General features: G+C 39.9%; 1 protein-coding gene across 1 annotated transcript in view; it reads right to left on the bottom strand.

Annotated features, from left to right (window-relative positions):
• Window positions 1–16,924, bottom strand: part of ITPR2 (inositol 1,4,5-trisphosphate receptor type 2) — a gene marked incomplete in the record, with an annotated part of 493,922 nt that overhangs the window by 165,939 nt on the left and 311,059 nt on the right. Inside the window, 2 exon segments of the mRNA XM_006140313.2 lie at window positions 7,087–7,274; window positions 8,561–8,669. Coding sequence (XP_006140375.2) covers window positions 7,087–7,274; window positions 8,561–8,669 — 297 coding nt within the window.

The following is a 16,924-nucleotide window of genomic DNA, read 5'->3' as shown; positions in this document are numbered from 1 at the left end:
TGCCCTATAGCAAAAACCTCTCAAAAAAAAAAAAAAAAAAAAAAAAAAAAAAAAAAAAAAAGAATCCTATACCTGTAATGATTACAAGAGACTGAAGAGAGACAATGGGAAGACAACATAGGCAAAATTAATTTTAATTTTCAGATCAAGTAGAACTGGCCATAATCTACTTTAAGAGAATCTAAATGTCTCCTTTTGGGGTTCTGGCTCCTACACACATTCCTTCCTAAAAGAACACCATGATCTACAGGTCTGAGGACTTGTGAGACTCTAATGACCTCTGGTCTTGAAATGGTTGCCTGTACTGCCATTTTCTGTATGGACAATGAATACACAGAGTGTTTCCTGAAGCCCTGGGCATCAGTTCCATACATGCAAGAGGAAGCTCCTAAGCAGAGGACTAGCAACTCTCAAGAAAACAGGCCAAAAAGTCACAGTAACCATAGCAACCAGAGTGATGCAGTGGAGCTGGCTCTGCTAATTTAAAGGATGGATGCAACATTCACGGACCTCCATGATCCCATGAATTAAGCTGATGCTGAGGCCCTAATCTCTTCAATATAATGGTGTTAGAAGGTGAACAGAGGTTCTTCTATATTAATGAGGAAGTTTTAGACACATTGTGGCTCTATTAAAACAAAATTTTATAACTTATGTAGTTCTTTCACAAACATCCCCTTATGGATAGTTTTGTTTCAACAGTGGGATGAATAGGGTATTCTTATTTCCATTTTGTAGCTTAATAAAATAAGATTCAGTGAAAGTAACTGACTTGCTCAATTTTTTTAAAAGGTTTTTGCCAAAGGGCAGGGGCACTCACCAGAGAAACAGAAAATGAGAGGGAAAGTGAGAAATCACGGCTATGCCACAATCTATTTTTCTCCATTCTCCTTCTGGGATTTTGGACATGCATACACAAGTGCCCTGCACAAGTTTCAAGCCACCAGGACCAGGATTCAGCCGTGTGGGAGTTCAGCACCTTAACCACCACACTGTTGACGTGGCTTGCTTGGTATTAAGTACTATTTCATAGTAGAGCTACAACTTAAATCCAGATTTTAGACTCTAAACTACAAAATGTACAAAGCAACCTTTTGAGTTCAAAACAACAAATGACTTACAAGGCGACCCTTTTTAAAACCAGCGCTCTACCATGTTTTTTTTTTTTAAATGGATTTATTTACATTCATTCTCTGCACATCACTACAGTATACAAAATGAGATTTATGAGATTTTCCACACAGAATATACTGCATATTGGCTCAATCAAGGATATTAATATACAAGTCATCATCAACAAATAATTTTCCATTTCTTGTTTCTTATATATTTTGTTTGGTTTTGTTTTTCTCTCCTTGATTCCCTACCTCTCATACTCTGCCATTTCCCACCTTCTCCCACACTGTGTCTGTATCTACATTTGTTTTCCATGCCTTTTTCCCTTCACATTTTATTCATTCACTTAAGATCTTAATTAATTCTTTTTCTTTCCTATTTTTTTTTGAGAGTTTTTTTGCTATAGGGCACGTGTGCTCCCCAGAAAGACAGAGAGATAGAAAGCGAGAAATCACCCCCCAGGGGGGATGGCTGTGCCACAATCCCTTCTCCTCCATTCTCCTCTCAGGATCTTGAGCATGCACGCACATGCACCTGGGGTGAGTTTAGGCCACCAGATCCAGGACTCGAACCGCGGTTGACTATATGGGATCCAGCAACACAGCCATTACACCAACTGCTGGTCCCAAGTTCTTAATTAATTTAAAAACTTTTCAATAGCAAGTACATCTGATAAACACATATCTATGAACACATGTCTGAGTTTAGGCATAAACCTCAGTGAGTAAAGTGAACATACTATAAAGTAGCACCTACCTGGGGCTATGTAGCTTACTGCAGTCATTAAATAGATATTTTTAATGCATTTTTAATTTGAAGAAAAACAGTTTTAGTTTCAATAGATCAAAATAAAAAAAACTTTAAGAGAAATTTGCTTAAGACTTAAAGCCAGGAAAAAGGTTAGGGTTCAGTTCGAAAATAAATGAACCCATCAACAGTTCAAGAGAAGACAAAAATCCTTAAATTAGGAAATCAAAGTATTGAAGAAAATCAGTAATGTTTTAGTCTGAAGTCAAAAAAATCCTATTTCATCAGTTCAGTGTCATGTAATTAATCTCTCTTCTAATGAATTTGCAGTGTTACTGTGGTCTGATCTTTCCATTCAAAATCTAGAAGTTAACACTCAACTCCGGACTTGTCCCTACCAAGGCTAACCATTTTCTTGGTTGCTTTTTGTACTCTTATTTCTGTATGTCCGACTTTAGTTTTCCTGGTACAGCACTATCTGCAGCACTTCTTAGAGAGCTGGTCTGGTACTGGTTAATTCCTTTAGATTTTGTTTACCTAAGAATGTTTTTGTCTTTATTTTCCCATATGAAAGATAATCTTTCTGGGTATAGTATTCTTGGTTGAAACTGTTTTTCACTTAACACTTAGAATATATTTTCCCATTTGTTTTCCTTGCTCGCATTGTTGCCAATGAGAGGTCCAATGTTAGCCTGATGGGATATCCTTTGGAAGTAATGTGATGTTCCTCTTGCCAAATTTAGTATCTTAGCTCTATCTGTGGTTTTGGTCAATCTGGCTATGATGTGCCTTGGGGAAGATCTTGGGTTGAGTCTATGAGAGGTCCTTTGTATTTCTTGGGTCTGGATATTTGAGTGCCTCCCCAGGTTTGGGAAATTTTCACCCAGGATTTCATGGAATAGATTATCAATGCCCTCATTAGTTTCTTCACCTTCTGGGGTGTTGATGATCCGGATGTTTGGGCACTTAATGGTATGTTATTCCCATTTTGGGAGGGAGGTATTTTCTCAGTATTTTTGGTGAGTTTTTCTAGGTCAGAGGTTCTTTCTTCTACATCTGAGAGTCAGTCTTCTGCATGATCTAATCTGCTTTTAATATGTTCAAGGGAGGTTTTGATTTTCTATAGTATAGCCTTCATCTCTAAACATTCCATTTGATTCTTTTTTATGATGTGTATCTCCTCTTTCAGATCGTACAAGAACTTCCTCACCTCCTGGAACTCACTGTCTCTTTTCTCCTGCATCTTCTGGAATTCTACCATTGTTTGTTTTGTTGTTGTTATTGTCATTGCTTTGTTTTAGGAGGCTAGGGTGATAGACAAATAAATCTGAGTGATAAAAGGACTAGCCTCAAGGAGGAGGACCTGGAAATGGAAGGAGCAGAGGACAGAGGTGAGAACTAGAGAGAGGTAGCCAGACAAAGGCAGGATGAAGCACACAGTGACATTTCCAGGGTGGAGATGTAGAAGCTTATTTCTAAAAAGGAGATATTTATTGTGGTTAAGAGCGCAGAATTTGGAGCCAGACTGCATGGGTTTGAATCCCAGCTCTACCTCTAACAACCTATGAGACCTAGGCCTGTCTGTTTCTATTTTGTTAAGATGAGATAATATATGTTACCTCATAGATCATTTGAGGATTAGCTTAAGTGAATACATATAAATCACTAAGAATATTGCCTGCTATATGGTAGGTACTGTCTTTCTTATTATTCTTATTAGTAATAAATTTGAAATTGTAGGGTCATTGGAAAAGTTATGACACATTTTTGCACAGAAACAGAGAGAATATATCATGCCTTTTTAAAGTAGCTCCTCTCATCTCCCTCTCAATCTTTAATGAAGTATAATAAACATATAAACTGACGTATATGTTAGAAGGTTAGAAATTAAGAAATTAAAAAAGAAGGCATTCCTTCATGGAAGCAGTGGTTTCAAGATAATTCATGAACCGAGAAAGCAAGATGTTAGTGGGTCATGAGACAGTGAGACTGTATAAGTCCCCAAAGATTGACAGGAGTCCTAGAAAGGGCTGTGATTTAGACTGCTGCAGGCAAAGAGTAGGATTCAAGTTCATCTCAACTAGAGCTCTCAAAGTCAGAAGTGCAGAGCTGACATTGGGTTATACACTGGTAAACATAAGTAAGATACTAAAATAGCAGGAAGCCATTAAATAAGACTGTATCATCTTTTTTTTTTAGTTCTTTGTCATAGGGTTCATGTACTCACCAGAGAGCCACGCAGACAAAGACAGAGAGAGGGAGAGGGAGAAATCACCGACCATGTTGCAATCCCTTCTCCGCCATGCTCCTGTTGGATTTTGGCCATGCACACACCCACACCTAAATGATTTCAAGCCATTGGGTCTGGGACTCAAACCACAGTTGGCCACATGGGAGTCAGAGCCTTAACCATGATGCTATCTGCCAGTTCTATCATAATCCATCTTAAAGGTTTTCATATACAAAAATAATTTAATGTTACTCCATCAACATACATTTGTTGAATAGCTGCAAAGTCCTATAGATAGAAAGAATAGGACAGGAAGGAAGCTGAAAATTGACTGGAGAGACAAGATGTAATATAAACAACAACAAAGCAAAACAGTGCAAGCAAAATGTCAAGTGAGTCATAAAGAAACAAATTCTATGGGAGCTCAGCTAAGGGAATGGTTGCCAAATGTCCTAGCCAGACAGGGAAGACTTTGTGAAAGAGATAGTATTTGATTAGGACAATTCACTCATAGATTGATTTACTCTGAATAGTCATTGAACCCCAAGATTAGGCTAGACATAGTACCAGACACCTGAGGTACAAAGAGGAACAGCAAGTGGTCTCAACCTTTAAGAATATAGATTTTTCTAGACAGAGCCAAACACATACATGAAGAGGAACAGTAAAGTGGCAGAAGATATTTGCAGGTCACAGCAGGGACATAGAGTTGCCAATTCTGTCCAATGGGACATGGGATCAGAATAGGCTTCCATGAGAAATCATTGAGCCAAATCCTCAAAGAGAAGAAAGCAGCATAAGACATAACACAGCGCATCTGAAGAACTGTAAACAGTTTAGTATAGCTGGTGTAGAAGAGGAAAGAGGGGGATGGAGGAGGTGGAATATACAATGAAAGGTGGAAAATGTGAAGGGATTAAATTGTGAAGGATCTTAGGGCCTATCATAGCAAGTTTGCCTTTATAAGGCAGATGACAGATTTTTAGCAGGAGAACAATATGCTTTGGAAAGATATCTCTGGTGGCAACACAGAGAATTATTTATAGAAGGCAAACTGGAAAAACAGCTACTTCTTGGAAGACTTCTCATCATAGCTCAGGGAAAAAAATGGATGTCTATCTTTGATGATAACGTGTATAGTATTTTCAACTGGACTGGGGTGAAGTGTATTTGTGTTGGGTAAATTTACTTTACAAGCTAAGTGATGTATAATGATTGAATGTATAAAATTAAGTTTTTTACAAAGAAGGATCTGCAGTGGGAGAAGGGCTGGAGAAGCAGAGATTGAAAATAGAATATGGGCATGAGATATTTTGAGAGAGAGGAATCACAAATGTTTGTCATCAATGGGATATTTGGAAAGAGAGTGGGAGGTTAATAAGTTAAGGTCGAGGCTGATCTTCAGTTTCAGCTCAGACAATTGGGTAGATGGGGTGTCATCACTGAGACATGTGTGCAAAAAGAATGGTGACTGTATGGAGAACAACAGTGGATCCCATGTGGGCCACACTGAATTTAAGATACTTGTGGGACATCCCACTAAAGAATTTTGTTAGACAGTTGAATAGATGTAGGCTCTAGAACGTCACTGTGTGAACTGAGAATCATCACAGAGTGGAAGCTGAAGATGTGGAAGTGAATGAGATCAGGCTGCAGAACAAGTAGAACAATAGAGGAGAATTCAAAGAAACTTGGAAGATACCAGGATTCAAGAGATATGTAAAGTAAGAAGAAGCCTCATAGGAGACCAAGAAGAAATGGTAGGGAGTAGAAAAAGAGGCTGGAGAGAGTACTGTCCCGAGACCCAGGAAAGGTTTTAAGAACAGAGGAAAAGTCACTAGTGACAGATGACACAGAAATGTCAGGAGGATAAAGACTGAAAGATATTTCAGTTGTGGACCTAGAGAAGAACTTGCCAGGAGTTTCAAAGTGGAGCATGTGGTCTCTGGCAGGAGCTGGCTGGCTTCCCAGCAATAATGAAGACCTCAGTAAGTGAAAATATGTGTGGAGGATGAAGGACGATCCCATTTGATGACCCTCAGTGGCCTAGAAATGGGAATCTAGAAAGTACTGTAATCCTAAGGATTGCTTCTAGAATTGCCAAAAATAAAAATCCTTCCCTCCTAGCCTCTGAATACGACTACGTCTAATGTTTTGCAGTTGCCTAGACAACTTCTTTAGAAAGTCCCTGCTGAATACCTGGATATAGAAAACAATTCCCAAGAAAACCCACTCATATGCCGCCACCATCTCCTTCCTCCTCTTCCCTCAGAGGAATTTGGGTTGCAGCTTTAGTATCATGAGAATTTTCAACACTTTCACTTTTTAACTAAGAAATATCACTGTTAGGAGCTGTTTTTCTGTCACCGTGCCATTTGCTGTTCAAGAGGTCTTTATTCCTAAAGCCACTGCGATGGGACGTGAAATTCCTGTTGTTCAATGTACTTGATGGCTAATTAAAGCAAAACATCCCAGCGTCGAATTAGATGTGATTTCTGCTTGCCATGGCTAGGGGAAAGGGATTTGGGGATTTTGAAATTGCTATGACCATAGTTTCCTTCACTGTCTGAGGCAAACCTTGGAAGGAAGAACAGGGAACAGCAACAAGAATCTAGAGGACAGCGGTGATCTCAGAATACTTCTTGGTTCTCAGGCTCCGACTTATGCCTTCAATATTCAGGAGTGAGGGGCCGCCTGGCTGGAGTTTCAAAGGAAAAAGCTTGTGGTCTGATCCATGTGCAGGTGAGCATAATGTGGAATTCCTGGTAGAATGTCAGAAGGATACTTCTAAGGAATTGTCTGCATTACTAAATAATTTGTAAAGCCCTGTTGTTCCTACTGCAAATCAAATGCCTATATTGGGAAATGTGATACACAGATTTTTTTTGAGATACTAATGCAAAGCTAAAAGAAGAGCATTACTTTTCCTTGGTATCTACATCAAACAAATAAAAATGACAAACAACAAATGCCCAGGATTGAGTTATAAGTACCTGAGTTTGTGTATTTCCTCCTTCAAGCAAGGCGATGCCAAGTAAAATACCTTCTGAAAAAATTCTGTCATTTTTGGTGTTCACTATCACATCAATGACAAGTTCAGATGCACCCTCTTTATCCAGCAGACACTGAATATCTGACATTGATGTCCCCGTTTTGTCCGAATCTTGTCCAGAAAAGCCTCCTATGATTAGGAAAAATAAATAAATAAACCTTAGTTACAGACGTTATTAGCACACAGGGTTTTCAAGTTTGTTCTTTTTATATCATTTTTGTTTTGTTCTGTTTATAAGCCAGAAGGAGGTGGGTACATTCTCTGAGACAGAGAGACAGAGACAGAAAGAAAAACACCCCACAATGAGAGTGCTCCCTCTGCAATCCTCTCTCCTCCATTTCTCCTTCTTGTCAGGATTTGGGGGCCGCACAGAAAAATACCTGGCATGTTTCTCAAGTCACCGGGCCTGGGAAATGAACTGCACATTCAGTCACGTGGGATCCAGCTCCCTTAACCACCAGGCCATGGACTGGCTCTTCAAATTGTTTATTTGTTTGTTTTTAAGGTTATTGCCAGAGGATGCATGCACTCGCCGGGAGAGTGACAGAGAGAGGGAAAGTGAGAAATCAAAAGGAGGATGGTCACAGTACAACCTCTTCTCCATTCTCCTCTCGGGATTCTGGGCATGCATGCACACACACCTCGTGTGATTTTCAAGTCACTGGGTCCTGGACTTCAACCACAGTTGGCCACATGGGAGCCCACAGCCCTAGCCACTATGCCACTTGTTGGCTCCCAAATTCTTACATTGTAAACATATTTTTAATTGGGATCTTTTTCTCTACAAAGTTAAATAAAATAGATGTTTGAGTTAAAAATATCAGACATTTGTAAAAACAACTTTTTATTAAATTTCTGACACCTTCAATTAAGTGTAATTAAATATGCTGGAAAAAGAAAACACTTTATTTTTGTCCTTCATTTATGTATTAAGAAATTTGAACATTAACTATTTTTTCCAAAGATTTCAAAGGAAAGTCAATTCTAGTGTTAACAATCTGCTGTTTTGCAGTTAGCATAATGGCTATGTCACTGGACTCCCATGTAGTTGACCGCAGTTCACGTCCCAGACCCTGTGGCTTAAAACTCATGCTGGGCGCGTGTGCATGTGTGCCCAAGATCCCAAGAGGAGAACGGAGGAGAAGGGACTGCGGTGTGGCCATCCCCCCTGGGGGTGATTTCTCACCTTCTGTCTCTCTGTCTGTCTGGTGAGTGCACGCGCCCTATAGCAAAAACCCTTTCAAAAAAAAAAGAGAGAGAGAGAGAGAAATCTGCTGTTCTATGGACCCCAAATTGTACAAAGATTTTTAAAAATCCCTTTAAAATATATGTGCCATTTAAGCAAAATGCTAGATAATATTGAGATGAAGACATGTCATGAGCACCCCGAAATGAGCAACAACGGCAGGCCATACCTCCCCCTTGTGCAGTTTTGGAGTAGGATCCCGACAGGTGTCCATTCATACCACTTCCATATTCGCCTTTAAAGTATCGATTCAGGAGTATTTTTCTTAATGTGTTACCCTGATAAGAATAAGAAAGGTGTTAGTTATTGTTTCCTTTTCTAATAAAAGTGAGAAAGTATATCAAATGCCACATAAAACTTTATGGATGATGCTGAGACATGGAAAAATGAACTTTATAGCAAATAATATTTTCTGAGGCAAAAATTTATAAATGTGTCCAGTAAAATAATAATTTCATTTTCCACAAAAAAATAGAGGGCTGGAGGAAATTGTAGAGATGACGCATAGGTAAGGACACAGACTGTGGTGATGGTTTCCCAGGTACATACTTATCTCCAGTTCATTAGCTAGCATACATTAAAAACATACAACGTGGTGCATTTCAGTCCTATTTCTCTAAAGCAGTTTAAAAACAATTTTTACTTCTCCCAGAAATAAAAAATAAAATACAGTATTTTTAATTGGTTATGCTAGAAAAACCAATGCTAGAAATTTAAGATTGCTTCAATGAATAATAAACATTCAAAAAACTAAAAAGCAAGGGACCAGCAGTTAGCGTAATGGTTATGTCTCTGGACTCCCATGTTATCGACCACAGTTTGAGTCCCGGACCCAGTGGCTTAAACTCACGCTGGGTGCGTGTGTGTGCATGCCCAGGATCCCGAGAGGAGAATGGAGGAGAAGGGATTACAGCATGGCCATCCCCCCGGGGGGTGATTTCTCGCTTTCTGTCTCTCTGTCTCTCTGTCTTTCTGGTGAGCGCACCAGAAAAACAAACAAACAAACAAAACCCTAGAAAGCAAGAGCCTTAGAGAAGGTTGTGAAAAAGCTGTAAGAGGGCCCTCTCTGAAGCACAGCGGTAATGTGATCCTCAAAGAGAAACTGGATTCCACATGGTGACCATGGTTTGAATCTCTGACCCAGTCAGCCTAAAACGCACTAGACATGCACATAGAGTGTCCAAGATGTGATGGGGTAGGGACTGGAGGATGGGGATTGCGGCATGAGTAGACCCTGTAAACCCTCTCTCCCTCTCTCTCCTCTCTCTCTCTCTCATGTATGCACACTGCTCTATCGTGAATAAAGAAAAAAATAAAGAACTGGGTATATAACAGGTGCTCAAACAAGCTAAGCAAGACAAAAGAATGAACTCTAAGCTCTAAGATGCTTTATTCAAAGACAGTGGGCCAAAGACAATATCTTCCTTCACAAAATATGTAATTGAGGAAGCCCTAAGTCTTCAATACTGTATTGATTATGGGAGATTCTAAAAATAATAATTTTGTGATATAGGTGCTTATACCTACCTAAGAAACATAATTGATAACTCCAAATTTTCAATTTTATTATCATTATAATTTGAGTTAAAAAGTTATTATAAAGTCTTATAGAAAGAATCCGTGTTTCAGTATTTAAATGAGCACAGCAACTACTGAGTCATTATTCCCATCTCACAGAGAAGGAAACTGTGGCCCAAGCACACATGTCATTGGCTGGAGATGATGCAGCTACCGGATGTCTGAGCAACACCTAGATTCAACTCTTGACTGCAAAATCCAGGCCATTTTCCCGTGCCATTTTGCGCACCACACCCCAACCAATCAATCCTCCCTTTTATGCCATGCTGTCACTGCTTCCTCTCTCTCATGCTTTGCTTACCCTTCCTACTCAAGTTCTTAAGGTTTTGTCCTCAGTTCTTTTGTTGAGCTCCTCCCCACATCTCTTTTCTCCCCATCAGCTATTTCAGCGGATCCTTGGTTGTGCAATCAACTTCCGCAGCTCTGACTGCCGGCCACGCTTCCCCCAGGCTTGACCTTGCTCTCTTAAGCTTTCCATGTCGTTTCCGCTTAGATTTCCTTATCTGTGTCTTGAGGTTCTACTGACATTTCAAACTAATTTTCCGGAACAGAGTATTCCCTTTCTCTAAACTATGTTTTCTTGTCAATTACAATTTATCTTAAGGAGATTATAATCATGCTGGTCATTTAGATTCCAAACTTAAAACATCATCTTCTACTCCCCACCCCAACGTGACAATGATTTGTGAAATTTTACCTGTTCTACCTTTTTAGCAGTCACTCCCAGTGATAGCTTCATACACTATATTACAACAACGTGGAGCTGTGCGATCATTTCCCAACCAGTCTTTCTCCTTTGTCACGGCATAGTCTCTACCGGAAATGGTCTTTGTTTCCATCTTATGTACAGACATGTCCTATCTTGTCTCCTTATTCTACAAATATTCATTAGGTACCTACTGTTTTAGGCTCCATCCTAAGTGAATTAGATATACCCCACCTCTCAAAGAGATTACAATGAGACACGTTCAATAATGGAGACATACTAGATCCTTATGAAGCACGTAACAGGAAACAGTCAACCCTGAAGAAGCTTTACATGATGTTTCATTCTCCCTTTCTCTTTTTAGCTTTTTGCCATAGGGTGTGTACTCTCGCTGGAGAGAGAAAGTGAGAAATCCACTCCAGGGGGGATGGCCGTGCCGCAGCTCTTTCTCCTCCACTCTCCTCTTGGGATTTTGGGCATGCACAAATGCACTCTGCATGATTCTCAAGGCTCTGGATCCAGGACTCAAACTGTGGTTGGCCATGTGGGCGTCCAGTGCCTTAACCATCATACCACTTGTTGGCCTGACATTTTTCTTTTACTAACTCTTATGATTGTCAGAACAGACCTGTTCTGTGCCTGGTGTGCAACAAATATGTCCTAAATGTCACAGTGCCAAGAGTTTTAATAGACAGTGTCTAGAGGTACTTATAACAACTTTTATTTATTTATATTTAAAATTCTTGGCACACAGACATTTACTATTGCTTCCTATTTCGTGTTTTCTTCCTTTAAGACACTTTCGGATAGGGGTGTAGTAAGTAAAGTAAATGAATAGTCTTGGAAGAATTAGTGAGGTGTAAGAACTTATTTTGCCAATGAATACAACTCTATATCCCCTATAAACCTAAGTAGAACACCTACAGAAGACACAGACATGGAAATCTTTCCTCCTTCCTTCCTTCCTTCCCTCCTTCCTTCCTTCCTTCCTTTCCAGAAGTCATTTGATTTTATTTCCATCTTGCCAAAGAATGACTCTTCCAAAAGAGGAGTTAAAAGAAAATATTCCTTTGGAATCAAACAGGCCTTTACTGTATATCTCATTAAAGCAAAAAGAGATGTTATGAAAGAACTTTTAGACTCATAAACTATGGGACTGAAATTATAAAAGGGGAGAAAAGTGTGAGATCATATTAACTGAGGCACTAAATTCCTTTAAAGGGTAGCTCAGGTTAGGTCCGGCCTGGTGGTGCAGTTGGCAGCAAACTCGGCTGCAGCGTTGGGAGCCATGTGGCTGACTGTGGGTTCAGATTCCCAGGTCAGTCTGAAACACAAAGTGTGCACTTGTGCCCCAGATCCTGATGAACCAGGGAAAGGGGATCATGCATGACGAAACCTCGCAGAGGGTGTGCCCTGACACACTCTCTCATCTGAGCACATGCGCTCTCTGCCACGATTAAAATAAACATACTTTTAAACAGGTGGCTCAGGGAGCAGCAGATGGTGTAATGGTTATGCCTCTGGACTCCCACGTAGTCGACTGTGGTCCGAGTTTCGGATCCGGCAGCTTGAAACTCATGCCAAGTGCGTGTGTGTGCCCAAGATTCCAAGAGGATTATGAAAAAGGAATTGTGGCATGGTCACCCTCTACCCCACGCCCCCGGGGGTGATTTCTCATTTTCTGTTGTGCTTTCTCAGCCAAGCACATGTGTCCTATAGCAAAAAGCTCTCTCTAAAGAAAAAGCAAAACAAAACAAAACAAAACAAAACAGGTGGCTCAGTTTACTATACTAATCACTGTTCTCATCTCTACAAACTGCTCGTGTTAACCCCATAAGATACAGTTGACACAGTTATCATGAATAAAGTTTAGAGGTGTGACAATCTAGGCATTTTTTTTTCCTTGAGCGTGTATGCATCAATGTCAAAGTCTGGAACAGAACCTGGTACAGGTTGAACCCTGGATCCTTGTGAAATTGCTCCCCTTTGACTCTCCATAAAAGTCTTTTTTTTTGGAGAGGTTTTTGCTATAGGGTGCATGCGCTTGCCAGAAAGACAGAGAGAGAAAGAGAGACAGAAAGCGAGAAATCATCCCCCAGGGGGATGGCTATGCTGCCCTCTCTTCTCCTCCATTCTCCTCTCGGGATCTTGGGCACGCATGCACATGTACCCGGCGTGAGTTTAAGCCACTGGGTCCAGGACTCAAACCACAGTTGGCTACGTGGGAGTCCAGCATCATAGCCATTACACTAACTGCTGGTCTCTCTATAAAAGTCTTTTAATCACACTACTCTAAGAACCTGGCCAAAGAATAAACACACAATCGTTTATTTTTAAATAATAGAAAACTGCTTTTTATCCTTTGTTTTAAAAAAGGTTCTTTATATTGTTACAAGAATAAAAAATATTTTAAAGCAATCACAGAGCAGAATTGTGTCACATCTAATTAAAATGAGCATATTTCTTATTTTTAAAAAGTTATTTTCAAGCAGATAAAATGAAATTGCAAGTGATATTTGATCATAAACATTATAATGAAGTGAGCAACACTCTTATCCAACTTTAGCCTAGTTAGACGCTTATATTTTCTAAGCATGTAATATTCACAGTGCCATAGGAAGGGGAGGGAGATCCCTATATCTCTTCTCTTAACTCTGGAATACCCTGCCTTGGTTCAAATTCCCTTCACTCCGTACACTACCAGAGAACTTAAGCAGTCACTCCACCATGCTGGGACTTTCAACTGTCAAATGAAATAGTCACAGTATCCACACTCATAGGGTTTCTATAACCATTATATCATATTTCTATCATTTTAGACAGAAAACAGTTCCTAGCACAGTGAATGCTATATAATTTGTATACAGCTGCTACTATCCCTGCTTGTATTAATACTGTCCAGAACATGAACAATTTAAAACTTAGAAAGTTATTTTGCAGGACAAGCAGTTATCATAATGGCTATGTCGCTGGGTTCCCATGTTGTCGACCGCAGTTCGAATCCCGGACCTGGTGGCTTAAACTCACACCAGGCGCATGTGTGTGCATGCCCATCATTCCTAGAGGAGAATGGAGGGGATTGTGGCATGGCCATCCCCCCCCCGGGGGGGGTGATTTCTCGCTTTCTCTCTCTCTCTGTCTCTCTCTGGCGAGCGCACATGGCCTATAGCAAAAACCTCTCAAAAAAAAAAAAGTTATTTCACAAACTCTTACTCACTTTAAAGCAAACCTTCCCACAAAAGTGAAAGAAATTTCTAACATACTAAGAAAATGGCAAAATTAATAAATGGTAAACTACCTGAGAATCCTAATTTGTCCACTATGAATTAGTCCATGGAATTACATACTTGTGAGTTAATACAGTAAAGCCACTCCAAAGCATGCATATACTTCACTATATAAAATGTACCTTTCAACTTCAACTAAAGTGTGAACATTTCTACCTTGGTTCAAATGCTACAGTTTTCATATAAGACACACTTTGGCGGTAAAAATGAGTGAAGAATAGTGACAGATGGAACAGGATTCTGTGGTGTCTTGGTCATCCTCATTGAAGAATGGAAACTAAGAGGGCCTAGTGACAGACGGAGATGGATACTACATGGCCAACCATGAAGTTTGAACCCTAATTCCAGAGGTTTGAAAAACATGCCAGGTGTGTGTGTGTGTTTGTGTGTGTGTGCGTGTGTGTGTGTGTGTGTATGTGTGTTTTTCAAATTCCGAGGATGGAGAAATAGAGAAGGGATCACAGCATGACCAAGCCTCCTAGGGACTGCTTTCTCCCTTTCTCTCTCTGTTTCTCTCTAGCCAGTGCACTCACCTAGCAAAGATTTAATGAAAACGAAGAAGAATGGGAAGCCAGATATTGCTGCATCCCAAGTGCAGTAGAGCTGACTTCTGTTGCGAAGTACTAAGGTCTGACTTGATGGATGAGAGGCAAGTCCTGTCTTGATTTGCCTTAGGGCATCCTTGAAACTCTGCACTGTGATAGGTTACAGTGGTGGTAGCTGAGATGTGGGCCATTTCCCCCAAATTAATTTTAACTCAAATAAAGTAGCTGTATAACCACTGTCAGGAATTCTGGTGCCAGGGTTGTACATAATCGTTTCCAAGCTATAATTGCCATGGCAGAAATTTGGGCAAGAACCAAGAGTACATTAAGCCATTTTGAAAAGAATTCCACCACAATTGAGGAATTCAATCACTGTACTGGTTCTTCAAATCCAAAGCGAATTCCTGACGGGCCTCCCACGGAAGGTGTCTTTGTTGGGTTAGGACAACTAGCAAGGAATGTCCTTTACAGTCTTTTCAATATCAGAGTCAATTCCAGGCCACAAGACACTGCTTTTTGCCAATGCCTTTATGTGAACACATCCCAGATGTGCTAAGCGCAATGTAGCCAAGATAACTAACAACCACCTTCTGAAATTACAACAAAATATCTCCATAAAAAGACAATTTTTTTGTGGCCAGAAAATTCATGCTGACAGCTTGTGATTATCTGGAAGAATTTTTTTTTCTCCACCATTCCCTGTTACACTGAGTCCAATGTACCAAAAATTAAGCAGCTTAGAAATTATTGCCTTTCTGGATAGGAAGGATAATAAACATTTATTAATCCTAGATAGAATTAAAGGTTTTTTTTCACTTTTAAGAGAGTATATTATTATTAGCATTACTAGAGGTTAATAGCATTAGAAATGAGAGTTCAAGGAATATGATATTTGAGATACTAAATCCATATTTGTTCCTGTCCCCTTAGAAAAATGATCTACTAGTTTTTTTTTCCATTGTGGACAATACAATCAAGACCTCATGAAAAACTGACACCACAGTGAGCATCCTAGAAAACTCGGTCCTCAACTGGAAATTCAATAGGCAATGAAAATTACAAACTAGAGATGAGATGATCCATTGAAGATTTTTCCCTCAAAGATCATTGATTAGCTACTAATTAGCTTGGACAAAATTCTCGAGAAAGTGACGGTAGGTACCTACAGTCTCCACATAGTCTCATTTTAACTTTAAACTTGGTATTAGCATGATCAGTATTTCTCTAACCTTTTGATTTAATGATAGTATATTTGATTTGATAGTTTCCTCATTCAAATTTTAAGGGATAAAAAGTTGTTGTTGTTGTTTTGTTTTTTTGCCAGTGGCCTTGAAGTAATGTGCTGTTTCAAGAGAAACTGGGTTCCAATGGTGCCTGAATTTTGAGTCCTGGATCCCTAAACCTGAACCATCCTGGGGGCATGTACATGGGTGGCTGAGATTCAGTGGGCTGGAGGACTGGAAGAGGGAGATCGTGGAGTGATTGGACCCTGTGTGGGGTGCTAGTCTCTCTCTCTCTCATTTTTACATATGTGCTCTATCATAAATAAAGAAAAAAAAATTTAACTTGCTATAAGTCACATATGCTTGCTTGAGAGACAGAGAAAGAGAAAAAGTAAGAAAGCACCCCCATAGAATATAACCATGTTAAAATCCCTTCTCTGGATTTCGGCACACATGCACATGTGTCTGGTGTGTTTTTCAAGCCACTGGGTCCAGGACTTAAACTGTGCAGTCAGTCATGTGGGATCCAGTCACCCTAACCACCATACTACTAACGGGCCCAGAAAAAAAATATTTTAAATGTTTACTTCTCATTTCAAATAAATTATCAATAATTTTGTTATGTCCACTGTTAGAACCAAGTACAACTTTAGGGGATTTTTTTGGCTAATGGTTTGAATATCTTAATCTCTAAGTTCCATGATATATGTCAATTTCTTCCTCTGTTACTTTTATCCAGATTTCTTATCTTCTTTCTTTTTTTTTTTTTTTTTAAAGAGGTTTTCACCAGAGGGTACATGCAGAGGGTACATGCGCTCACTGGATAGAGAGAGACGGAGATAGAGAGAGGTAAAGTGAGAAATCACCCTCTGGGGGGGGGGATGGTCACACTGCAATCCCTTCTCTTCATTCTCTTCGTAGGATCTTGGGCTCACATGCACACGCACCCAGCATGATTTTTCAAGCCACTGGGTCCAGGGTGGTTGGCTATGTGGGAGAGTCCAGTGACATAACCACTATGCCAACTGCTGGGCCCTTGTACACTTTCTTAAGATGAGAAACATAAATTTTCGTGGTGATTGTAATATACATTTATAAGGGGGCCAACAGGGAGCATGGTGGTTGAGGGCGCAGGACTCCCACATGGCCGACTGCAGTTAGCATCCCAGACCTGGTGGCTTGCGTTCTCACTTT

This window comes from Tupaia chinensis, unplaced genomic scaffold, assembly GCF_000334495.1.
Source record: "Tupaia chinensis unplaced genomic scaffold, TupChi_1.0 Scaffold000028_1, whole genome shotgun sequence".
Taxonomy (NCBI): Eukaryota; Metazoa; Chordata; class Mammalia; order Scandentia; family Tupaiidae; genus Tupaia; species Tupaia belangeri.
This window is presented reverse-complemented; position numbering and strand designations above follow the sequence as displayed.